General features: G+C 44.9%; 3 protein-coding genes across 3 annotated transcripts; all 3 read left to right on the top strand.

Annotated features, from left to right (window-relative positions):
- Positions 1–894: 894 nt before the first annotated feature.
- LOC102047710 (lymphocyte antigen 6E-like) lies at positions 895–4,651 on the top strand. The gene is made up of 3 exons (XM_005444467.4): positions 895–952; positions 3,487–3,606; positions 4,209–4,651. Exons 1-3 carry the CDS (start codon positions 901–903, stop codon positions 4,415–4,417), a joined length of 381 nt encoding a protein of 126 aa, XP_005444524.1. The 5' UTR covers positions 895–900; the 3' UTR covers positions 4,418–4,651.
- Positions 4,652–8,101: 3,450 nt separating this feature from the next.
- LOC102047876 (lymphocyte antigen 6E-like) lies at positions 8,102–13,573 on the top strand. Its single transcript, XM_005444468.3, has 3 exons — positions 8,102–8,319; positions 12,161–12,280; positions 12,931–13,573. The coding sequence occupies exons 1-3, from the start codon at positions 8,268–8,270 to the stop codon at positions 13,137–13,139; spliced, it is 381 nt and encodes a 126-aa protein (XP_005444525.1). The 5' UTR covers positions 8,102–8,267; the 3' UTR covers positions 13,140–13,573.
- Positions 13,574–18,930: 5,357 nt separating this feature from the next.
- On the top strand, positions 18,931–24,868 carry LOC102048046 (lymphocyte antigen 6E-like). The gene is made up of 3 exons (XM_005444469.2): positions 18,931–18,982; positions 23,262–23,381; positions 24,186–24,868. The coding sequence occupies exons 1-3, from the start codon at positions 18,931–18,933 to the stop codon at positions 24,395–24,397; spliced, it is 384 nt and encodes a 127-aa protein (XP_005444526.1). The 3' UTR covers positions 24,398–24,868.
- Positions 24,869–26,636: the final 1,768 nt, after the last annotated feature.

Raw genomic sequence — 26,636 nt, 5'->3', positions numbered from 1 at the left:
TCCCATTTGGAGCTTAACTCCTGCAGCCATTTCCATGCACTTTGTGCTTCTGCTGCATCCTGAATCATTTGGCAAGAGGTGATGAAGTAGTTGTGGGAGCAGAAGGAGGAAGTCCAGAAGGACTGGAAAGGTCATGAGGGACTGGAAAAACCTGACAGAGTTCAGAGTTGGTCTACAGGTAGCAACAAACATTGTCACTTGGAAACCCTGGATGCTTCTGGAGGACAGAGAAGCAGAGCAAAACAAAAGCATCAGATCCTGTCCCTGCCTGGACCATGGGAGCCTCTGAGTGACAGTCCTCAAGGCACAAATAGTGTTGTTGCAGGAATGATGCAAGCTGGATTTCTGCTTAAAGCACGTTCCTTAGTAAAAGTGAAATAATTCTGAATGATTGCAGGCAATCCAGCAAAAAAAATTTCTTTATTGCCTGCTCTCCCACTTCCCACAGATATGAAGCGCTCATATATAGAGACCAGAGAGAAAATATGGCGAATGTCAGATGACACCTACTATCTTGCAAGTGATAAGCCATACCAGACTGGTGCAGCTGCCTCTGCTTTGCTCCAAGTTTTGCAGTTCAGCCCAACAGGATAAGGAGGGACTCCCATGTTTGAATCAGATAAATTGTTCCCCAAATTAGCAATGTGGACATGGTCAGCAGGAGTAGGCCTTGGAAAAAAAGATTGGATCTGAATAAGATGCAAAAAAAATTGCTACCTGGAGCCTCATAATAGGTTCCTACACACAAACACACCCATCACTGAGCACATCTTATGTGCTGTCACTCCCAAAACCTCAAATTACTGTAATCAAAGGAAGTCAAAGTAAACGCAGTCCCAGTATAAAACCTTACCGTGGTGCACCATTCCACATTGTTCAGGTGCTGAGGGCACAACAGCCATGAAGACTTTTCTGATTGCCCTGCTGGTGACAGCCCTATGTGCCGAGCGAGGTAAGGCTTTGCAAAGGCTGGGAGAGCCAGATGGAGAGGATGAAAATGCCAGAAGAGAAATCAGACATAACGCAGGGACACGAATGTTTGAGAGCTTTTATTGCAATTGGTGAGGTCTTGGTAGTGCAGGTTTTCTTTGGCATCAGCTGCATCGAGCAATATTTAGTGTGGTTGAGCTTTAGCTTCTGAGTGCGTTTTGTTGAGGTACCCATAACCCAAAGAAGATGAGCTAACTGCCCTGGTTTCTCACACCTCCAAGTAGCAAGCTCTGACCACTCACATCTGAAGATAGACATGTGGACTGAAAAATGCTGATAGGAATTTGGCTGGACTCACTGCTTTGCCTTTGGTTTTATTTTTGCTCCTGAATGAAACTTGAGGAGTTGTTGATAAAGGTAAATACAGCTGGTATTGACATGACATCTTCTGCCAGTGTTTCACTTTATATCACACAATGACATTACAGTCAAGAAACTAGGTTGCTGGCAAGTATTTGAAAGCCTAAGAGCCCTTTGCTCGTAGGTTTGAAGAGCTTTTTTAAGTGTCTGGGAGTGAATGTGTTTGTAATGGGGGTCCACAATGCTCTGTGCTTGACTTTCAAAAGGAGGTGCAGATGTGACTACATAGGAATGTGCAGTTGAGAAACATTGGCGCTGTGCATGGATTTGAAATCCCAAGGAGTCCTGCAAGCCTTTTTGCACCGTTAAGGCTATTTCTGGCTGCATTTGCAAAACTAGAGCTAATGGAGGGTGGAGGCCAGAGGCAGGGAAGGCTTTATAACAGTTACAATGGTTTAAGCTGTTATTGTTTCCCGACTGGGAGAGATTTTCCTTGCATCAGTCGGTGAACGTGAGTTCACTTCAGTTGCTTTTGCACACATGCTGGGGTCTGGGCTCCTACTGCATCAGGAAGTGGTTTGAACAGCTTTGTGAGATTTGGAAGAAAAGCAGATCAGAGAGAGCTACAGGGTCTGTAAAGTGCCGTAACACTTGCTAGGCAGCGTGGCTGGGATTGCTTTGCCATGGTCTGCAGAAGAATGGTAGCCCACAGCTCTGGTTGGTGAACCTCCACTGGAGAGGTGAGAGGCTTGACTTATGCAAGTGGTGGAGAAACAGCGGGTGTTGAGTAGTCAGTTAAAGAGAAATTAAAACCAGGATGCCACAAGAATGTTTTTATCTGCTGTTTTGGAGAACACCTGCACTTGCAACACCTGACACTAGGAAAAGAGCAACTGCGTAGGTTTCAGAGCAAGATGGTCAGTCATATGCTGAGGCACGCAGAGCTGTACCCAAGGCACCTGAGCTCCCCACATCACAGAGGGGAGGCCTTTTATTCACCTACCTGGGGCAGTTAGGGCATAAAATGGCTTTTAATTCTCTTTTAAGACTGCTTCTGGAATTGTCTAACCAAGCGTCACAGGCAGGTTCAACTTCAGAGATGAATGTAAATCAGCAGAAGCTGGGCTTTGGAGACTCCCTGAGAGGAGTTTCGTTGTGGAAAATGGGTACAAATTCAATTGAAAGGGGCTATTCTGTGCAGAAATGAGAGCCTTCCTAGGTTAAGAAGGCCAAGAGGAGCTGAACAAGCAAAATTACGGCCTAACAATGGAGGACCCTGGTGTGCAATTTGGTCACCTACAGCCAAGAGCTGTCCACCACTGGTGACAACGGAGCAGGCTTTCCTGAGAGCAGCTCAGCTGCCTCTGTCACCCCTGCTCAGACATGAGGAGCACTTCATGGGACTCTGCACAGGAGAGAAACAGCTTCCATCAATTGTGAATCCACCTCCAGGGAATGAGATGGCACATGCATATGTTTCTAGCATGGCCTGCTGGCCAGCCTGGAAGTTTGACTCAATTTCTTTCAGTTTTGCTCAGAAATGCATTTCCCATCTCCTTCTGGCTTTGTGATAGAGCTGGCTCAGCCCTGCTAATAATATCACTGAGAACATGTTGTTCCAGGCGCTGGTAGAAATAATCTCTCTATTGTCCAGAGCAACCTCTCCCAGGGAACTCCCTTTAATGTGGCTTCATGCTCAGTAATTTAGCTCACAGGGGTGTCGTAGGCTCTAATTAATTCATGTCTGTACGGTGTTTTGCAGATGCAGTCTGAAAATACTAAAAAACTAAGCTCTCACCTGAGAACAGTGCCAGTTCATCCTCTCCTTGCCAGAACTATACTAGACCCAGCTGGGCAGGTCGTGAGTTCTGCTTTTGCAGGTTGGCTGTCAACCAGGCCAATGTGGACCTGGGTGAGAAAGAAAGGTCACCTGAGAGTGCTGCTCAGGCTGAAGAACGTGTTTTCAAATTTAATCACTGAAAATCTCACGTAAAGAAAGGAAATTGTTTTGTTCTGGTTGTTTCCTTTTTCAGCTTCATTAATCAAACCCAACCTCTTATTTCACTTGCTGTGAAAACTTGTTCGTAACATATTTTTCACCTTGTATTTTCCAAGAAGGGACATGGCTTTTGACACTTTCTTCCCAGGAGGACATTGCTAGAAACCATTAACAGGTGTCATGCGCGCTTTTTCCAGCTTCCTCACTGTTTTGCTACACATGTGACAACGAGCACTCCAACTGGAACTGCCTTAAAACCTATAAGTGTGAAGACCATGAGAAATACTGTGTAACCACATACAGCTCTGCTGGGTTTGGTGAGTACCAGCAATATGTCAAGGCGCTTTTTTTGGCTTTTTTTTTTTTTTTCTTTTTCGCCTCCTTTTTTCCCTCCAAAGACACTGATGGGCAATAGATTTTTTAGGGCACTAGTTGGTCTTGTTGGAAAGAGTCAATCACTGAGGTTTAAGAATCGCAGCAGGTGTGAATCCCTCAGCAGTGCTCTGTGATCCACCACCTGGGGTACATTCCTCACCACCTTGTGGCAGGGCTGGCTGGAGCACACAGATTTTCATGAGCAGACCCTGTTGCTTCATCTGAGAGCTCACACACATGCTTCGTGATAGAGGATGGAAAGGGTTTGTGTGTAAATAATGGAGTTTAGAAACCAAAAATGCATTGGCAGTGATTTTTTGCTGTCCCATAGGAAGCATGGTGTGCTTCCAGGACTTTCTAGTGTCATGCATTTGATCCAGGTTGTGTGGATACTCACCCAGCCGTCATCAAATCTGCTGATAGCTGTTATTGCTGCACTGCAAATTAGGCATAGTGCAATACACCTCCTCCTACTGTTCTCTGGTCAGCTCTTGCAAAAGAATCTTAAATCACAGTTCTCCTTTCTTATCTATTCTCCATCCAGGCAAGGACATCGGACACCGCATCACCAAGAAATGTTCTGTAGACTGCCCTGAGACGAATGTGAACTTCGGTATGGCAGCTTATTCTACCAAATGCTGTAGTACCTCCCTGTGCAATTTCAGTGGTGCCAACAGCATAAAAATCAGCTATGCTGCAATGTTCCTGGGAGTTGTGGCCAGCCTGATCTGTGTCATCAGGGCAGGATTGTGATGAGGTGTGGAAGAAGATGTGACGACCCAACAAGGTATTCCCTAACTGAGAAACCAACATCCTCTGTCAAGTGTCTCCAACAGGGTCTATGGTACCCTGTTTTTTCCAAGATATTGCTTCAGATCCCATCCACAAAATGGCACAGCAGTATAGCTCCTATTTTTTCTCCTGTATTATTTGTTGTTTTGTACTGATTTTCCCTGGGAAAGCTCTTTTGATAGCATGTGTGTGACAATTGTCAGGCAAAATAAAGATTTATGTTATTCTAGAGTGTATTTGCTATATCCACACTAAGATCAGCCTGAGAAAACAGCTCTGCCAGAAAAGGCTGTTGTCTGAATCTCTACTTCACATTGAATTCCTCTTTTTAGTGCCTGGGAGTCTTCTCCTGGCTACTTTTCTCAATTGACTCAGATGCATCCAGCAGCTCAAGGCAGACACTCCATAAAGCCAGATGTTCTGCCTGATCACTCAGTGCTAACGAATCAAGGTGTCAGTCTGGAAAGGTCAAAGATGTTCATGTGGTTCCCATTGCAAGCAACAGCAAGAATTGTTTTTGTAACGGCTGACACCCAAGGCTGGGGGTTTGGCAGGTACTGGTTGTGCTTCTGGTAGTGCTGCAAAGTTCTCATGTGATCTCTGCAGGGTGGGTGGTTTCAGCTTTTAGAATAGGTAAAGGCCCCACCCTAAGATGCTATAGATCTCCAAGATGAGGATGATGATGCTGGAATCTGTCCTAATGGAAAAGGGACCTCTGTGCCTGCCTAGAAAAGATGCTGCTTGTCTGAGTGATTGCTCATGACTTCCCAGCAGGGACAGGGGAAACGAGCAGAAAGAGCCTGGCAGAGGTGACCCGTGTCTGATCTGTTGGGGAGGTCTCTGCTCCTTCTCTTTCCTCTGTCACTGCTGCATTTCTGGGCTTGGAGATGGAGGAGATGGGGTGGAGATGCCCCACAGCTCTTGGGGAGGAGATCTCCTGCAGTTCTTGAGGGTGGAGATGCCCTGCAGCTCTTGGAGGAGTGGAACTGTAGCTGAAATGGGCAAAATACATCCACTCTTGGAACTGGACAAGCAGCTTACAAGTGCAGTGCTATGTTTTGGGAGGGCCTGTGTAAAGGGGCACCTGAAAAAAAAGACCTCATATTTGCAGCCCAGCTGGATTTGACAGGAGTCCTGCTCAACCAGCACTCCAGACAAGGCTGAGGAGCACGTGTGTTTCTGTGCAACGGGGAGAAACCGCAGTGCTGGCTGAAGGCTGTGAAGATGTGATTAGGTTCAGTCATCCTATAAAGATTTAATTTCTGGGCAAGGAGAGTGTTCTGGCATTTATTTAAATATGAGATGGGCTAACTGAAGAATGGTAGCGTTGTAGCATTTCTGTGCTGAGGGACCAACAGAAACTTGGATTTTTGCACTGGTTTGTAACCACTTCTTCTATATGTTATTCACAATAATTTCTGAAATGATTCTCAAAGCTTTTGGCCAACTTGAAAATCCACGTTTAGCAAAAAAAATCTGAATTACACAGTTACTTTTAAATTTCAGCTTTTGTTTCATGAAAACTACATGTTTTCACTAAAATAAAGAAATCATTTGTCCTTCTCATGTGACAATTTCAACCAGGTTTAGAACAAGATGAATGAAAACACTCTCCTTCCTTCTCCACTCAGCAACTGTGTGAAGGGAAGTATGTCTTTCCACCCCACCCTCCAATTCCAGCTAAACACCCTGTTACTCTTTCCAAAATCTTCTTAAAGTTCCTAACTTCCAAATACTTGTAAACTGCAATATTATCTTCTCCTTTGCTTTGGTCCCTCTGGTGTCCTAATCATCCCTGTCCTTTCTACCCTTCTAAGTCTTTTTCAATTTCTCTCACCTGGCACTGGTGAGGGACAAAGATAACACTAGTATCAGAGGGACATATGGGACCAGTTGGAAGAGTGCAGGACCATCTAATGGAAAATTTCACTGTCAGAAATCCTGCAATAATTCCTTTACGAAATACAGCCTTGCTGTTTCAAAATCTCAGCAGCTTCTAGGAGACAAGAGATATTTTAGGTTTTGCTTGGATGAGACTACTGAGGCGGGGATGGGGGGGGAGTGCTTGGATGAGCTGCTATTTCTGTACCTGTTAATGGATGCTGTTGGCTGAAATAAATCTGAGTGTGGGCTGCCTCTGCAGCACAACGTACCGGCTGCAGAATGGCATCACCTTGTGACTAGAGCCCCCTTTGCTGCTATTACCCAAAACAGTCAGAAATAAAAGTTGATTTTCCAATAAAGATTCATGAAACCTCTTCTGGAGTGGGGAGAAGAAAGTATTTGACAGTAGAGGGTTGCACTACCTGGTATGGAGGGTGCCAGCTTCTGTTTTGCTCCTGCCTGGTGCCTTGTGAAGCCAAACAGCTCCCCTCCTTTGAGCTCTCTTGGTTAATTGCCACCTCTGTTCCAACTGAGTTTCGTGACCTACCTATTGAGAAAGCAGAAATTTCCTCACCTTAGTCACACAGGTCTCCATACTAACAATATTTATATGTCCAATTTAGAGGTGTTGGAAAGACTTACATCACCTCAAGAGCGAGGCATGCCTTTTCAATGAGATTAATGACTGTAGGTGGGTCATATTTGAAGCCCAATTTTTTAATGGGAGATGGAAATCTAAGCAACTTTGAGATTAAGAAAAAAAGGAAACAAAACAGATGGAGAGCAGCAAGCGGCAGAGTCACTGGCAGAGGCTTGGGGCATGCAGGTTGCTCCTGCAGCTCTGAGTGTCATGTGAAAGGGATCCAGCTGGACTATTTCTGGGACTGTGCCTCCACCCCCATGACCAGACTGCAGAAAGAAAACTGTGGGAGGAAAAGGCAACAGCGATCAGAAGATAGGAAAGATTCCGATTTTTATGCAGGGAGGTAGGATGAAACATGATAAAAAAGAAGGAATAAAGAGCACCGTATGGAAATCCAGTGGAGTACTCCTATTTGGCATTTCACAGAATTTTGGCTGGCTATAATTTTTTTTTTTTTCTGAAGGCTTAATGAGTCTTTTATCAGGCAATCCCTCATTCTCCATGCTTTAACTGGTTTGGTTATTTCCTCCCTGACATTTGTTTTTTGTAATCTGTGAAAAAAAATCACAGCTTGTTCAATGTGATGGGAGGGGGTGTTATTTCTATTTTTTAATTTAAGTGGTCATTCTCATTGCTCAGTGGAATTTATTTTCTAATAAGACAACATTTTCCCTCATATAAAGCATCCATTTTTTTTTAACAGAAACATTTATGATTTTGAACTTCTGTCTTAAAAAGGCCCACAGAAAATGATGTCTGGTCCCCTATGAAATGCAGTGGAAGGATACTGCTCTTCTGATCTAGCTGTATTGACAATCCTGGGAGACATTTTGTAGAAGTTTCAATCCTGATTTCAATTTTAAATTCAACCAATTTACATATGCACTAAAACAGTGTGGGAGTACATGATCTTTAAGGATGCAGTCTGTTCTGAGACCTAGGCTGGCCTGGAAAGAAAACATTCCTCTTCTCACATGGACACTGTTTTGTTTTTGTCTTTTCCTTTTCCTCCACTTATCCAGAATTAGAAACTGTTGCATTCTTAATACCAGATGAACAAGCTGCATTGTGAAACAACTAGGAAAAGAAAAGTGGGGAGGAATGTATGCCTGTTTCCAGAGAAGCATACTTCCACACACAAGCACCGACACGTTAGTCTCAATTACCCCGTCTGACACAGCAACCCTATAGTTATTATCCTAGCATCAAAGCAAACACTGTGGAGCTATAAAACCTGCCCTGGGTGAGTTCTCCTTGTTTTGGAGGCTGCAAGACCTATAAAGGATGAAGACTTCTCTTCTTGTCGTGCTCGTCATAGCCCTGTGCACGGAGAGTGGTGAGTCTCCAAGGATTGCTTTGCACTAGGAAGACCCCCAGAGCTGGGGCATGTCTTTGATATTGCAGGATGACAAGGGCATTTTGCAGCATGAATGGTAAAGCTGAAGGGTCATTAGGGTCTAGACAGCACCACAGTCCTCAGGATAAGAAGGCAAGGGACGTATCCCCAACAGAAGTTGGAAGGAAGCTGAGGAGCTGAGGTAGGGGATAAGATACCCAACTCACTTGACTCATGCAGTCCCAGCCCAGCTCTCGAGTGGCTCAGTGTAGGCAGCTGGGAGCCCTTGGTGCAGCTCCATGAGAAGGGAGTTAGCTGAGGGATATACAGAGCTGGACAGGGAGAGGGCAGTATGTGCAATAAAGCTGCAGATCTGACATATAACTAACTATAGCCTGATTATTTTTTATTCACTTGCTTGTTTATTGCTTGCAATTACAAATCACCACTGCCTAAATTGTCAGAGATGTCACACCACAAGAAGATGCTCTGGCTCCTTCTGGCAGCTTGTTGCTTTGAGGTGCAACTTTGCTGATGTTGATCCCAGGTCTGGGCTGGAGTTGTAGGGTCCTAGTCTCATTCTGATAACTGTATTTTTTGGGAAGGGTGCACTGGGAACCTGTGCTTTTACTTAGCCTGATTGGGCTCTACCAAAGATCATTGCCTGTGCCACTGGGAGAGGTCCTGTTTGCACAGGGGTGGGCTGTGGGTCAGGCAAGGAACAGCTCAGGGGGCTTTTGCATTATTGCAAACTGAAATTTTCTCAGGTTCTACTGTAGGGTTTTACCTGCAAATTACTAGCCATTCTGGTCCTGATCTAGCAGAGCATTTAGGCTCATGCTTAATTTGAAGCTGTAAATATTCTTGCTATGGGACTTCACAGGCTTTAACCTTGGCATGTGCTAAACCATTGTGCTCAATGGGTTTGAGAAAGTTGAGGGCAATACATAAAATGATTCTTTCCTGCAGCTTATCAACTGTAATCACATTTTTTAAAAAGATCAGGTAATGAGACAGCAAACTTATCAAAGGAGTCAGTGAAAATTAACACATACACAGTGCTGCTTCGCTGTGCAATCTAGCCAGAAGGCTGGTTGCTGTTCCAGTTAATCCTGGACCTGACTGATTTTAATGGTGTAAATCCTGCATCTGCCAGTACTTGCACTTGCTAATCCTTTACCCATGTAAGTTGTTTATCTGGGTGGCTGGAATTATTCACATGAAAATATTCCTTGAGGAATGTTCTTTTTCAAGCAGGGAAGAGTCTTGCTGCCTGCAGTCAGGAGACCTCCAAAGGCAGCCTGGTTTAACCCCGGGTTTGCATCCTGAGTGGGGCACACTTGAAAAGAAATACTGTTCCCTTCCCCACTTAGCCCTCATTGCAACAGATATTTCAACAGGCACAATAAAACCAGAAGTGTTTTTCAGTAGCATGAGGAAAATTGTTCTACCTGACTTCAGGGTCTTAGCTCCCAGTTAGGAGCCCCTGTGCCTCCAAGGTCCTACATAGTAAATGGTGAGAGAGAAACCTCTTGAGAACAGAGAGAGGTTGGCAAAATCAACCTTGCAGGGTGCTTTCCCCCACCCCCCAGCTAGAAGGGTCCCAAGGCAACTGGAATCTGAAATTAGCAGCTTTGGGAGGTTGTGATGAAACAACACTTGCACATGCAACAAGCTCCACTGTTTCCTGCATAGGTTCAGGAAGTTTTTCTTTGGAATGGGCTTGATTAAAGAAGCTGCATTAATTAAGGGATAAAATGAGCTACATGTCTGGAAAACCCAGTCTGGGGACTCTGCTCTAGCATACGGTTATTCTGGGAGGAAAGGGTGGTTCCCAACGGGGTGGAGCAGAAATGTACCTATACAGGGTTTGCACAAGAAAAGAGAATGAAACCATACCACTTTGTGTGGAGATGCTCTGAAGGAGGGTCCCAGCCTTGGGAAAAAAAAAGAAAAAAAAATTAGCCTGCAGTGTCAGGACAATGATGAATGCAAGAGAAAGGCAGGACAGCTGAAAGGTTCTGGAGATGAAAATGAGCAAGGTAGGAAGCAAATTTCAATAGTCTGGGTATCATGTCGGGACGAGCCAGGTACCAGGTCTGAGGCTTTGACAATCAATCATAAGGGCGTTGAGCATGGGAACACAGGGAGATGGGATGTGAGTCACTGCAAGCCCAGTTGCCTGGCCTCTGTGTGCTCTGCCAGCTGCTCTCCAGGGAGAGGGAAAAGGGACAGTAGGAACTCTAAGGGCTACAGACTACAAGAGGAAAGTGAAGGTCAGTGCTGGGTGGCCATGGAAAGGGAGAAGGGGCTGTTAGCTGGACCAGGAAGAGTAGACAGTTTCCACAGAGACACAAAAGGATGAATAGTACCCTAAAAAGCATTTTTGTGGCTTCCTATGAAATACAGTGATCCTGGTCACCTGGGGTCACAGTCTGAGCTGCGGCCAGGTCTGGGCTAGTAGGATGTTAAGGAGCAGAGATCCTGTTTGAGTTAGATGAGCTTGTCTAAGGCCAAACAAGGGCAGCAATGAGGTTGGGACATTGCTGGCAAAGGCACTAAAAACAGAAAAGAAGCTTGAACAAAAGAGAAGAAGGGAGAGGGAGACGAAGAACAAGGAAGGCAAAGCTAAAGGACAAGAATAAGATGGGTATTAACCGGCCATATATACGGACATCCTGGAAATGAGGAGAGTGAGTCTAATTCCTGGTGGGTGACATTACTGCTGGAGTGTTTGCTCGAGATAAACAGATGAGTAGGAAATTCCCCTTATCATGCAATGAAACCTTCCCCAAGGATCTCTTTGCTATGAATGACTGCTTTGGCTTACTGAAGTGCAAGCTGTTCTCATTCGTTTGTATTAGCACAGCGCTTTGCAGATGCAATGTTACAGATGTACACATTTTGTAGTGTGACTCAGTCATCACCCGTGAACGGCTGTAAAAAGGAATCTGCTGCAGCCAAGGGGGCGGTTTGCTAAGCCCTGCCTTCTACAGGTCCAAGATTGCCTCCTGACACAAGAGAGCTCTAAAAGTGAACCAGCCAAATGCATCCATCTTTCCAGCAAACACTAAGAAGCAGATCTAGGTCACTTGTCCCTCATTTGAGATATGTTGGAGGGGCATGCAGCAAAATATTCATGCCTAGTACAGCCAGGGGGGTTACTCAACAGGTGTGTATCTCCCTTTCTGTATTCAAAAATATTTGTTAAATAGTTCACTGTTGGTTTGTGTGCTCCTTGAAAGGGTGTGTAAGCCAGGACACTTCAGCTGACTTGAGGATGTGAAAGAGTGTGGACAGGAATCGTAGAATCATAGAATGGTTTGAGTTGGAAGGGACCTTAAAGATCACCTAGTTCCAACCCCCTGTTATGTGCAAGGCCACCTTCCACTAGAACAGTTTGCTCAAAGCTCCATCCAATCCATAGGTCTCTTTCCATACAAGAACTAGTGGCCAGCAACCAAGACTTGGAGGAGCCAGGTTGGAAAGAAACCACAAGAGCTTCAAGCTGCAAGTGGTAGTAGACCGGGGTGCTCTTGGCAAAAGCACACTGGGAATGTGAGATGTTTAAATGGATTCAAGGGAGACTCAAGTATTAACATCCAAAAGGGAGTTCCCTTGAGGCTTACTAAATGAACAAACCACACCAGTGTCAGGAATCTGAGCTTAAAGTAATATGGGTCCAGGAGAGTCGCTGGGGCCAAGTTTCACACACTCAGGAGTTTTTTTGCTTCTGACTGCTGGGCTTGACAGATCTTCCATCTGGACCAGCACCACCAGTTTTGTGCTTCTACAGATATTTCTAGAGGTGATTGATGTGTGTTGTGTGCTTCTTTTGCAGCTTTCTCCTTGATGTGTTTCACATGCAAAGATGCATCCTCCAATATGCATTGTCTCAGTACAACCACATGCTCTGAACATGAGAAGTACTGTCTCACAACGTATTCTACCACGGGACTTGGTGAGTGCGAAGCTTTTCTAAGGCTCTGATGACAAGATGGAGTTCAGGTTAGGCTGACTGTAGAGCCTCCTCCTACCAGGATGTGCAGGGAAAGAATTAATGAGGATTGTAGCACACAGAGGGCAAACCTTGCAGCAGCTGGGAGCTCAGCATAGCCCATCTCTGTTGCAATATATTGTAACATTACCGCACTGCTGATTAAATGCACTCAGGAAAGGGAGACATGGGAAGAGAGGAGATTCCTCTGCACAAATCGCTTGCCTCATCTCCAAGATTAAATATATGCTCATGAGGTGGTGGAATTGGAAAGGGCCAGGTAGTGTGGAAGGAGCAATCCCAAGGCATGGTGACGATTATGTCTTGCAATCTTGCACTGTACAAATGCATTAGATCTCCAGAATCTTGCCCTAGGTTGCACTCAGCTGGCCCTGAAAACAACAGAGGTGTAGTAAGGCCTGGAGATGGTCTCCATAGGTCACATATATGCAAATATTGACATAGTGTGAGGAAGCGCAAGGGAAAACCAACAGCATTAAGTACAGAACAACATATTCCCACTGGATGTTCACAGCCAGCCTATCATTGAAGTATGTAAAAACTCTACAAGATAAAAAAACTGACTTTTCTCTTTTCTCTCTGTCCCACTTCAGGCGATAACCGTAACCAGCGTATTACCAAGAAATGTTCTGCATTTTGCCCAACAATTGACGTGAATATTGGCATAGCTGGTGTTGCTACCAGCTGCTGCGAGACTTCCTTGTGCAACATCAGTGGTGCCAGCAGTGTGAAAACCAGCTACACTATTATAGCTCTGGGCATCTTGGCCAGTCTCACCTGCATCCTCCGGCTGGGTTTTTAAAGGGGCTGGGGGGAAATGTAGCTGCTTGGGCTTGTATTGCAAGGAATCAAATTCTCATCTGTACAGTGTGAATGCTGCCCTGCTTCTCCTACCTGGAAGGTCACATCTCATCAGCAAATATTTTTGCTTTTTCTTTACTCTGATAACAATGCGTAAGAGCACAGCTCTACCTCAAAATGGTGTTTGGAAGAGAAAAGCATGATACGGAGCCCTGCACTTGCAGAAGGGCACCATATAGTCACCATCTTTCCTACTACTGGCCTTTTCAACTCCTTGCATTTTTTCCCCCTTCATTTTATCCCTGCCATTCTTTTGTGTCATTTTTCTCTTTATACCATTTTCTGTTCTGTATCATTTTGCTCTGAGGAAGCCTTTAATATTACAGTTGTTAAACAGAAACCGGGCACAATAAAGTGCTATTTTATTCTATTGTATGACTGTGTGGTATGGTACATCGCGTGTAGCGGCTGGATGCATCCATGTTAGCAGCAACAAAAGCGGAGGCGTTGGTCTGCAAGTTGAATTGAAATAACACTGAAATATATTGCCATTGCTTTGCATTCACTTCAGGAAGTCTCTCCCAGATTTATTTTTTTTTTTCCCCTGCAATGGCAGAAGTGTCATTTTTGTGACTCCATTTCAGAGTAAACTGTATTCTCTTTAACTTGCTTTCAATTTCTCTTCTGGGTCAGCTGGCTGAAAGGAAATGGCTGTTGAGCTCTCCAGCAGGCAAACAGAGGGGACAAGGCGGGACCCAATGTGAAGGGATCTTGAGCATTAAGTTTACTTTAAACTGATTTAAGATCTTCCAGCGGAAATTGCTTTATAAGCATTACGGATTATTTTGAAAGAGGAAAAAAGTATCTTGCATGGTGCTTAAAGAAAAATCATCAGAAAAGACAGATGGCTTCTACCGTGTGTCTGCTGGCATCTGGATATTTCAGCTTCATCTTTGACCAAATATTAACTTTGAAAATAAATCTTTTATGTTTGCTAGTCAAGTTTCCTCTCATGGTTAAAATTGAAGGAGCTCACTCCCCTGCACTGATCTTCCTTGTGGATAATCTTAGGAATGGGAGACTTGCTCACTCATGCCCTTCCGTAGTGAGTCACAGGAGGCTGAGATGCTTTCTCCTGAGCTGAAGAAGTTCTCCACTAGGATTACCCCAAGGAAGATCTCCCAGGGTAATTAGTTGGGTGCAGCTCACCCAGCTGGTTTTCTCTCTGTAGACTCATCGCATAGGGAGAGCAGCTCTATGCTTTGCTCACTGCTGGGCATTTGCCGAGAGCAGAGGAACAGCAACACTCAGAAACAGCTGGATCTTTTTAACAGGTTTGTAAATGAAATGTGGTCTCATTGCTCCAGCTCACCCTCACCTGCTCTTATCCCTTCTTGTGAGCCATTTCTCCCATCCACATCCTACCCCCAGCTATGCAATCCCTGACTGTCTTCTCTCCCAACCTTCCTAGTTGGCTTCTTCATCCAGTCTTAGTCTGGGCTTTACTTCCAACCTCTATTTTCTTGCTACAGCCTCACTTCATCTTTTTCCTCCTCAGTGCAAATGCAAGGTTGCCCAAGGATATTCCATCTTTAGCCATCAGATTCTCCACTGTCCCCACAGTTTCTATTGCACTGCCATCCCCCAGCTGAGCTGGCTCCAGTCTTCTGCCCAATCTACTCCGTTCAACTTTCTTCCCCTCCTGCCAGAATTGGAGATATTCAAGTGGCACACATATTTGAACACCTGGAATGAGCCAAGAACTGTACTGTGGTCTTGGATAGCCATACTCTGCTCCACACCCAGATCATAAGGTGGTAACAACTGAACTATTTAAAGTAGTCTTCAGACTTTTCTACCCACAGGCTTAGGATTTCTTAGGGACCATGCTGTCTGGCACAGGCAAAGGCCAAGCTGGGGCTACTACTGCCACAGATCTTGTCCTTCTGAGCTTGTGAACAGTCCTGCTCTTGGCATCCAGGTTTAAAATAAGGTTCAGTTTTGTGCTGCCTGAACTTGGCGGGTTCCTCCATTTTTGGGTTGGGAGGGAACCTGGCATGTGAAGGAAGGTATGAAAATGTGTGGGCAAAGGGGGTGAAGGCACGTGGTAGAGCCTGCTTCTGCCATGGAGGTTTTCATGGTCTACTTATGGCTGTTGCATGGAGAAGTTATGAACAGCACTGGGAAGCCAGGAGTCCCATCCCTAAGGGAGCAGCTCCCTCCATGGGCCCCAGCCTGCCTCCCTCTTGCCCCGTTTCTCCCTGATCCCATAGGTTTTGCATTTCCTCCTGCCCAGAAAAACAACCCACGCATGTGGGCCAAAGGCTGACCCACATCTCAAGTTACATAAAAACAGTCCCTAACTGAAGGTGGGAGCAGCGACTGCCTTGAGGCACAGGAGGTCCTAAAACCATGAAAGCTCCCTTAGTGAACCCTCCCTTGGCAATGGGTGTTGTGTAAGAGGAGACTTCTCTCTGCCAGCCTCCCTGAGAAATCCCTGTGTGACATCTCCCACACAGGTGCTGCTGCCTAATTCCACATCCTTCCACCCGGGGTTTCTTATTCTCTGGCTCCCATGGTTGCATACTCCTTGCATGAGAGCTGCCCTGCAGAGACATCTGTGATGCCTGTAGGGCTTTCAGGAAAAAGATGGGTGTCTCATTGAAATACTTGGGATTGCTCCTCGGAGGTAGCTGGCTCTCTCTGTATGGATTATCTAACAGCTCACTTTTCAGTGCTCTGAGTCACTGGGCCAGGACCTGAATCAGCCAAGGAGGCCTCCCCCTGCCTACATTAGGCACCTGTGGGAGGTGGTTTAACCTTAGTCCTTCTTTTCACATAATCACAGAATGGTCAGGGTTGGAAGGGACCTCTGGAGATCATCTAGTCCAACCCATGTCTAAAGTAGGGTCTCCTGGAGCAGGTTGCACAGGATCACACCCAGGCAGAATTTGAATATCTCCAGAGGATACTCCGCAGTCTCTCTGGGCAGCCTGTGCCAGTGTTCTGTCAACCTCAAAGGAAAAAAAATCTTCCTTATGTTCAGATGGAACCTCCTGTGTTGCTGTTTATGCCCATTGCCCCTTGTCCTGTCGCTGGGCACCACTGGAAAGAGCCTGGTCCCACCCTCCTGGCACTCACCCTTAAGGTATTTGTATGGATAGATGAGGTCCCCTCTCAGCCTTCTCCAGGCTGAACAGGCCCAGCTCTCTCAGCCTTTCCTCATAAGGGAGATATCTGCTCCAGTCCCCTTATCTTTGTAGCCTCTGCTGGACCCTCTCCAGCAGTTCTCTGTCTCTCTTGAACTGGGGAGCCCAGAACTGGATACGACACTCCAGGTGCGGTCTCACCAGGGCAGAGTACAGGGACTTTTTTTCCTCTCATTCAGGGTTTTATCACTGTTGATTCTGAATGGCATGTGTTGCCTTCTGCTCTCCTTGAATAATTTTTCTTCCCCCCCCCCCCCCAACTTGAATTTTCTTCCCCTTCTCTCTGCTTCTTTGCCCAGATCTGATTAACACCAAGTGAATCAATGACAAAGCAAAAGATCAAAGCAAGGTCTTCACTGCATTTTAAAAGCTTCTGGAAGCCATGGAAAGTGACGAAAGTGTCCATTTCTCAAAATTATCTGCTTCTCTGCTGCCATACAGACAACTCATGGCTTCATTTTGAGGTCCATTTTAGTTTTCCTGAATGGGTAGCGATCAGATTACAGAGGTGACTCAGCTTCCGTGAGTTTTTTGCAGTCGCAGTCCTCCTCAATCTCACTTCTCACTTGGTATCCCTGGATTTCCTGCTCCAGGCCCTCCTCCAGGCTGAAGGCTGTGATGCCAGGCAGCAGGAGACACCGTCCTCAAGCTAGCTGCTTAAGTGTTGCCTTTGACTGCTTTTGAGTTTTGTAATCTGTCCTCTTGAGAAAGAACAAATTTCTGTGACACAGTCAATGTGGTGCAAAATTATTGCTCTCCAGATGCTGGGAAGAGGGCATGCTCCACTGTTAGTATGCCTAGCTGCTAATGAAGACATTAATGCCCTGGGGACAGCTCCCACATAACTCTTTGACGTAGAAACGCTTGTTTCCTACTCAAATTTTTCTCCTTAGTAGACATTTGTTGGCAGTGCTGGTGATGTTTTAGCCTCACCAGTCTTTCAAAGCTGACTTGCACTGAGCCAACATCTTATTGCAAGAAGGCTCATGTAGGAACAAATGGCTGTTGGCAAAGTCAGTATGAGGGGCGATGCAGCAATAATTAAAGCACTTTCATTCGAGTAGAAAGGGAAAAGAATATACATAACAGAAGTCTATGGGATAATTAATAAGATCAAAAAAAGGAAAAATTTGTTGCCCCCTTTTACCCTCATTGCAAAGTACCAGTGAGGAGACACACCCACTAATTATGAAGAACAACCTGTTTATTAACACATGTGGGCAGTAAACCGAATTACCCTCTGCAAAGGGCAGATGAGAAGCAGATGGTTTGATCATCACTAGTATGTCCCCTGCTGACCTCACAAGCCTCCAGAAACAAGAGCGGGGATATCTGTTTCGACATCAGGCTTGAACAACTCTGGAATTCACCACTAGATGATGTCATTCTAGGAGCAGGTCAGGAGGGCCTGAAAAGGTGTCAGAAACTCACATGGATAAGGAAACCATCCAGTCTTGGAGTCATTCATATTAGAAACAGACAAAAATATCCTACTGATAGCTACTTCTAGGGAACTGCCTGCTAAGTTTTCCATAATTGCCAGCGAAAGGTGGCGTTGGCAATACTTTATTTTGCACATTCTGCTACCTGCTGTCCAGGATTAATCTCACTTTGGAAGAAGCTCTATTGAGATGGCAGCTCGAGCTTTTACAAGATGCATCTTGTATTAAGGTCTATTTTCCCGAATGTCAGAAACAGATTTTAAGAAATTCAGGAGAGCAACACAGAGGAGTAGAAGAAAAAGGATTGATTTAAGAGAAGAGATTGAAAAAGAGACAGTTTGCAAAATGGCTTTTCTCAAAGTAGAGCAGCAATTCCAGGATGCCAGTTTGTGGTATCATAAATGGAGGTCTGACTTCCAGAAACTGTTGGGCATGGAGAAAAGCAAACCACCTAAAGGATCCTTGAAATAGAAGCAAAAGATCATTGAATAAAAAGTGTATAAGGTAGTTGAATATTACAACCAGGAGAGGAGCAAGCAGAGGGATTAATTACAGGTAATGGAAAATTGATAAAGAAATGAAGACTGACATGAAAATTTGAGGAAAATCTTCCTTTTAACTAGCCATTAGCTAATTTAATTTAGCATAAAACACTGATTTTATTAGTGGTAAGCCAGTGTAGGCCAGTTGAGAGTCTGAGCTTCTGGTACTGTGGAATAATTAAAGAAAATTAACGGTATGAACCCTGGTACATCACATGCTGACTGTCCAAAGGGATTAGAAAAATGCACTGCTAGGACTATCTCCCCGTGCCTCCGGGCTCTGCTATTTCATCAGTGCAGCTGCTGCTTCTGCTGGGAGGAAGGAAAGGAAGAAACTTGGAGGAGAGCAGATCCTAATTTCCTATCACTCATATGACTGGAAGAGCAAGAAATGTGTTGCCAAAAGGGCTTTTTCCCAAGGTGCCAGCCTCTTCCATAGGCTCCAGCATGGAGAACTCCCACATGAACATTACACACCCTTAGGTTGATTTCATGTCCACCCGTGAGCCGTCTGGAACCTGTAAAACTGCTGCCATTCAACAGGTATATAAGCTGCCCTCCAAACATCTTCCCAGTCCAGCTGAGAAGATCTGGTGGAGATGAAGACTACTCTTGTCACCTTACTGGCTACTGTCCTGTGTGTGGAGCAAGGTGAGCCTGTAATGTTGCTATGATAAGGCTTATAGAGCAGATGGTGAAAACTTTTCATGGCAAAAATCTGGGGGCTATCACCAACTTTGCAGTATTGCCATGTTGCAGCCATATTGCCACCAACTCCCTTCTGCACCTTGATTAACGATTTACTGCAGAAATCAGATCCCGATAAACTAACTCTTCTTTTCATCAGGCAATATTGAATGATAGAGCTCTAATTGTGTGACTCTGGATGCCAGGTTATATCCATGCAGCAATCTATGGGATCTTCCCAAATGATGCAAGTTGGAAGTGCTGGAAAGCATAACAAAACATGTAATTTTTTTATCCATATCAGCGTTTCAGTATTTTACAGGCTTTTCTGTACTGCTGCTTCCTCCACTATAGCGAGCCACGTGGTTTGCCATGTGTCTTGCTCCCTAGGAAATGCACCAGTGAGAATTCTTATAGATTAAATCAGAGACAGATGTGAAAGAGCTTTTCTGTGCATATGTCATGTTAAAGGCATCCTTCTCCCAAAGGGAAGTCTGAGGTACTCTGGATGTGTGTCCTCCTTCTGGACCTGATACACGTGTTGCTACATCGCTACTTGCATGTAGGAATAATGACCTGATTGCCAATATTTCCCCCACACCTGGTAGTTTCCCAGAAACCATGATACATATCTAGCAGGGGTTGAGAAAGAGGCCTCTAATTAATTCTTGCTCTCTGATGTATCAACCCCCCACTCCTACATTTTTTGGACAGATGGTTCTGCAGCATGCCTGGAAGACCAGAAGTCTCGACCAGTTTCGGGGTAGGAAAAGGAGTATTAAATTCTAACAAAAGGAAGGGGGTTATCCCCATAATTCCTAAACGCAGTGACACAACAAGGACAGAGGAGAGTAATTATCAAAGGCAACATCCTCAGTGTTACGCAGGATGAAGTGGAAAGCTAATAGAGACCCAAGATTCTGGTAGCACACATTCACGGTGGGAAACCTTATTGTTGTAGTAGGCTGACAACATTTTATATTGGCATCAGCTTCCAAATGGACTTAAAGACAGGGGTTTCATACAGCACCTTTCTGTAGCCCAGTCCAGATCAGAGAAAGCTAATAATTCTATTTGAAGGCTTTCACATTCAAGAGTAAGAGACTGCAGCTTTCTGGCTTGATAGAGGGCAGAGGGAAGCTTGGAGATAACTGTTTTTTGATCCTTCTCATGTACCTGGAGTCCCATTCAAGACCCTAATAAGCAACTTTTGATCAAAACTGTTGATCTCTCAGCCCACCAAAGAGGATCTGTTGCCATTTCCATCCATGAACTCACTGTTCTAGATATAGTATGTCCAGAAGAAATCTTAAAAGGTCATGATTCTTTTCCCTGCTCCAATGCCAGATCAAACCAGGTAGATGTTTGCCTAACATGACCTTGAAAGTTTTCAACAAAGAAGATTCCACAGCCTGGAACTGTGCAGGCTCTCATCCTTTCAGAAAGATAGTCTTAATATCTCTTAATATCTATTTTTGTATTGTTCCTCTGTGTTTTTACCATAGGATGTGTAGAACAGTTCATTACTTTCTTCTTTGCATCTTCTTTTGCTTGCATGAAGGTTACTGTGTTTTTCCTCAGCATTTCCTCATTTTCAATACACAAACTAAATACTTCAAATCTTTTCTATGAGGTCATGTTTTCAGGATCTTTGACCATTTCTCCTTCCTCTCCTCTGGTTTAGCTCCAAAAGCTTTGCATATTATTTGAAGTACTGCATACAGATTTGGTCATCGGTGTTCCAGCTGAGGCCTTGCCAGAGTGGAAAGGCCACTTTGCATATCTTGCAGATGACATTGCTGCCTGTGTTCCCTTGGGTGACATTTGTTTTCATTGCTGTAGTGTGACACGGTTGACTCCTGCTGTTTACACTGCAATCCTTAATTGTAACTCCACCACTTGTTCCTCATCCTACATTTAAGTGGCTAATTTTTATCTTGATGTAATATAATTCTCTTTTTTTGACTGCATTCATTCTTTTTTTCATTATTTTATTACATCCATCTGTCAAAATCACTTAGAACTCTACTTACAGGGCTTTCAGCTATTTTGTCCTTGACATCATCTGAAAATGGGATATGCATCCTCTGTCCCATCCTGTCTGTCATTGGTGATGATACTGTACAGATCTGAGCGCACAGCTGGAGAACCTTATGCTTGTTAAACCTTATGAGCAAACAGTGCTCCAGTTGGTTTGACCAATAACTGACGTGCAGAATTAGACTCTATAACTCAAAAGTTATAAAGTAGGTATGTTTATTGCGCGCAGATGCACGGGGGATCGCTCCTCCACAAGCGTGCATGCCCGAAGTGACAAACCATCTCACATTTATACAATAAAACAAATGAATATTCAATTAACGCCTATACATATTCGTTACCTAAACCCACTTACTCTCGCTTCGTGTGTTAATTAGCTTATCGGTCCTTTGCCTGGAATGTGCTGGTCTTGCAGGTTTGTAGGTGATTCATGTTCTTGTGACCATCCGATCTTCTCCAGCAAGGAGACTTAGCACTCCCTCCCTCTAGATAGCATTTGAATGTCTCTCATCCTTTTCTCATTCTCTTTTAAATAGCCCCTTTGTTAGAGGAAGAGGGGCAGGCTCCTCAAAACTGTGTGCCTATGTGACCAGACACCGCACCCATGACTAGTCACCATACCCACATTCCTGAGTAGACATATACAATCACAGTCGGTGTCCATTGTCCCCATTTCACACTATTTCTCCATATCATAACCATTGTGAACTACCCTGTGAGGGTTTTTTCATGTCTGGCTTGTCACCCATCCTGTTGCATTTTCACTAGCCTGTGTTTCCCAGGCTTGCTCATAACAACATAATTCGAGATTGTGCCAAAAATTTTGGTAAAACCTTATTGCATCTCCTTTAGTCTGTACATGAAGATTCAACTTTTTTAGTGATGGATGAAGCAAAAAAGCTATATAGTGTTATGGCCCTCTTAGCATCAGCAGTCAATAACTTTTTCCTGTCCTTTCCTTGCCTTGCCTTTCATTTCCTTGCCTTCCCTTCTCTTCCCTTCTCTTTCCTTTCATTAGGAACTTCTCATTTAATGGTCTCTCTGACCTACACTGCCCTTCCACTTTCTTACTGCCAACCTCTTATCAGGCAAAACTGCACTTACAGGAATGTGTCCTCTAGATCCTTTCTGCTCTTTCCATACTGACAGACTGTCCCCAGACTTACCAGGAACTTAGCCAGCATTCTGCACTGTGTTTGCTTCCCTTTCAAAAAATGTCTATGCTTTTAAAGTAACTCATCTCCTCCCCTACACACAAAACCACGTAGTTTGCTCTGGGTGATTTTGCAAGCTCAGAACCCAATCACCACCATAAAACCTATAAATCAATCTGCCTAGCTGGGTGCTGTTCTGCAGACACTTTGGTGTGGTCTCTTACCCAGGCTGTGGTTCCCAGGCTCTTCTTTTTACCATTACCTTACAGTGGCTTTCCAGAGGGCTGTCCTACCATCTTCTGGATTTGAGGGCAAGTATGTACAGTCTTGACAGGAGAGACAACTCCTCGCTGCCTGCCCTTCCTGCCAGTCATCTTTTATATCTGTATTGCAGATGTATGAGTTATCTCACCAAATCTGTGCTTACCAGTTTAAACTACTCTTTTGGTCAAGACTTCCCATTTATTCTCGATTTTACAGCAGTATGCAGAAGTTCAACAGAGCATCTAACTACTTTCACCAGACTTTCTAGGACTGGGGTTAGGCCAGTTCAGTTAATGGCGTCTGACCACAAGAAAGGATACCATACGTGACAGTAGTCTCTGAGCTAGATGAAGGAGTAGGACACTGGGCATTGTCCACCTCCTCAAAACGCTCCAGGCATCCTCAAGTTCTCCCCGGGAAGCCTTGCCTACGCTTGCCCAGGAGGAGTGACTGAGCAGTAATTGGCAATTCATGTAGCAGAGCCCTCAGGACAGAGAAGCTGTTGCTCAGCAATCATCTCCATCATAAAAGACCCCAAATCCTTGAATTCTACTCACATCTACTGCTGCCAGAGATTGCAAACAGATCGATAACACTTTGCAGTCTGAGACATATGAGACAGAGAGGGATTTAACATTGCTGCCACGGGTCAGGGGATAAAGAAAGTCACTGGTCATTCACACACAAGCATTCATCAGGCTGTAACTAGGAAAATGGAGATATCTAGATTGTAGGTATTGTGGTGCCTACACCATGTAAGGTGCTTTTTTTTTTTCCCCCACTAGCTTATCCATTTATGTGCTATGTGTGCCAAGAACAAGAGTCCAACAAGAACTGTTTGTCCATTTCCATGTGTGCAAAGGAAGACAAATACTGCGTGACTGTCCGTAACAACATTGGAACAAGTACGTTTCTGAATAACACCTTATTTTTGCTGTAGAAGAGCAGTCCCAGGAATGGGCTTTCATCCCAGCCATGACTGCATATGGAAAAGTATAGAAAAAATAGCCCCCCCATCACCAATTGTTAAGAAACACCAACATAAACACTATTGCAGTCACTGCAGTGTCAATACACGCTTGATATTGTTACCAGGTGTTAGGGAAATGTTGAAGATACATATAGAAGCCCCAGTGAGTGAACTCGAGCCTGGGGCTGTGTGCACATGTTGCTTCATGGTGGGCTTCCCCAGCTAGCTCCTGCTATGGCAATATTCACTCCCAGGGTTGTTTTTAAAAATGTTTGGGCAAAACTGCGCCATGGCTGACTCCTACTGCCATGCACAATCCTTCAGGTTTGTCTTTGGGACTCTGTACCCTTAAACATCTCCACATGCTCTCAGACCAAATCTTAGGTCATACAGTGCATTCCCCCTGGGTTTTATGCTGTAGAGAAACCATCTTGGTGGACAGCAACCCAGCCAGAGCATTGCTTCAGGCATCTTGAAATGAAAGCCACCAATACATGCTAATTCTACTTTAGGGACAGATGAAACACGGAGCCCAGAGAAGATCAGCACAGCATCATGTTGCAGCAGTGTGGACATGGCCAGACTTGCTAGCCCTGAGCAGAGGACATATTTGCCTTGGGGGACTAGTGCCTGGTCTTCTTTTATTCACCAATGCAGATTTAGCCATGGAAACATTTTAACAATGATTCTTACATTCTACTCTTTCTTTTTCCCTGTCCCCCCTTCTCTTCTGCATTAGAGCCCAACCAGCCTAAATATGTCATCTCTAAGATGTGTTCTCCAACGTGTCCTGCATCAAGTCATCAACAAAACCAAACCTATCAGAGGGTTTCTTGCTGTGAGAAACCATTATGCAATGTGAATGGAGTCAGTAGCAAGCAAAGCAGCTATGGAGCGATATCCCTGGGTGTACTAGCCAGTATCACTTACATCTTTGCATGTGGACTGTGATGGGTTAGCAAAAGCTCCCTGTGATGGCATTGCCGGCTGAAATAAAAGTCTGTTCCTCTGGGTTAATTACTGCTCTCAAAGAGTCATGCTTTGCAGTTGAGCTTCCCCTGGGATTTTTGAGAACATCTAAATAAGTTAGGTGCTGAACTCCCATTGATTTCCTAAGCCTACTTGAATCCTAAATGTCCCCAGACATCCAAGTCACCTAAGAAAACACATAAAAGGCAGCCCTTTTACCATGCTCAGGCTTCAAATCCTTACAGCTCTGAAGAGATCCTTGAAGATATATTTTTGTCTCTTTGAGTTTCAAAGCACTTTGAGGAATAACAACCCACCCTGCCTGAAACACAGGTAAAACTCAATAGTTGTGTCAGCACAGAGGGGATGTTCAGTATCTTCTCTTTGCAGTTAAGTTGGTTATCACGCATCAGTCAAGCAGTTTGTAAACAAGTAAGCAGAGGTAAAGCTTATTTCTGGCAACATTTTGGACATTCCTTCAGCCTCATTGGTGAACAATTTCTGACTCCTCTGGCTCTTTGCTCTTGTAGGGGTATCACATTTTGAAATTAGCATCCTTTATCACCCAGCTCAGATGTGTTGGCTGAGCTGGGGGAAAAGGTGGAGAGGAGACAACGTGGCTGAGAGACGAAAGGCAGAAGCAGGGTAGAAGCAGCGTGGAGGTGGGAAGGAGAAGGGAAGGGGGGGTCAACATGGTGAGCACTGTGCTGGGTATTGCCCTCACACTGCCTACTCATGGACCTGGTCTAGCTGGAAAAGAAGATGTCCCCATACCTATTTCCCTCTTTTTTTTTTTTTTTTTTCCAGGGCCAATCCAATCTGACAGCTGTTGCCAACCCCAGCCATTTAGAGATTGTGAGATGGTTTCTATAAAACCATGTTCTTGGCATGGAAAGGGTTGATTGTGCTGGGCTTTGTTTTGCTTTGCACTCCAGGCTCTCTGTTCCCTCCTCTCTGTGAGAGCTGCAGCTGAGGGGAGACAGAAAAGCTCTGTAGGAGGCTTGTGGGTGTCTACACAGAAGAGGAAGGGCAGGCAGCCAGAGACTAACACAAACAGCCCAGAGCTTCTTGGTCATAGCCAGTGCTGCAAGCTCAGTTTTCTGGAAAACAAAATACAAAAGAAAAAGGAAGACTTGGCAGCATCACCAGCTCAGCTGTGTGCTGGGGGAAACCAGAGCTCATCCAAACAATTGAAGGATGGTTGTTTCATTGGGTTTTTTTGGATGAGATGTAGTATTTGACAGCTAAATGAGATCTTTGGTTTGTCTGAAGTATGTGGAAAGATGCACATTTTTGAGATGTTTCACACTGCCTGGATTACAAAGCAACTGATTTCCCAAGATGATGACCAGCCCAAGATTCACCATCAGCTTCATGTTTTGTACCATGAACTCTGAAGGCCAGTGACCGGTTTTAAACATTTTATTTAACAGACACAGGAATGAAACAAAGCAAATGAAGGAAGTGACACCACAGTGCTGGGCAGGGACAAGAAGACATTGATGCCCATTGAGCTGAGCATACTGGTGAGCCTGGGGATGACAGATGTCAAAATGTGAACTTGCCAGCAGAACGTACTGTTAAATTTATCTCACCAAAGAGAACCACAGAAGGGAAGGAAGGCTATGATGGAGAAGGGGAAGAGAAGGACCAAAAGAAGGAAGAAATGTCCAGCTGCTAATGGCAGGGGCTGGCAGCACTGGTAGAGACTGTGGTGGCCGTACTTCATCCCAATGCCTTGAGCACATATGCTCCAGGAATACCCTGCACAGAGGGAAGAACCTGCAATACATTGTGTGCTTTCAAAAAACTCCAGGAAAGCTGGGCTATGGGCCAAAGCCATTGCTGTCTTTACCACCAGGCAAGCTGGCACAGGAAAAGGGAAGCAGAAGGAGCAATTTATATCTCAACGAGTTTCACTGGACATGAGAAGGCAAAGATCTGGTGGGTCAGACCAGCTGGTAGGGAGGGAACAAGTCAAGGGTTGAGACAAGTCCACCAAGGCTGGTGGCATGCGGGCAACCAGGATGGGTAGAGTGAAGGAAAGAGAGCAAACCCCATCTAGATTTTTTTTTTTTAGACCAGTGGAGTGGAGTGGCTGCAGGTTCTGGAGGAGGAGGTGGCCCACTCAGAGCCTAGCTGAGCCCAACAACCACTACTGACTCCCTTTTGTGGCCTTCCACTTTGGCACTGGGATCCCTGGCTATCAGACACTCTTTAA

Source organism: Falco cherrug, chromosome 3, assembly GCF_023634085.1.
Source record: "Falco cherrug isolate bFalChe1 chromosome 3, bFalChe1.pri, whole genome shotgun sequence".
Classification (NCBI taxonomy): domain Eukaryota; kingdom Metazoa; phylum Chordata; class Aves; order Falconiformes; family Falconidae; genus Falco; species Falco cherrug.
The sequence above is the reverse complement of the archived record's forward strand: the minus strand, read 5'-3'. Positions and strand labels throughout refer to the sequence as shown.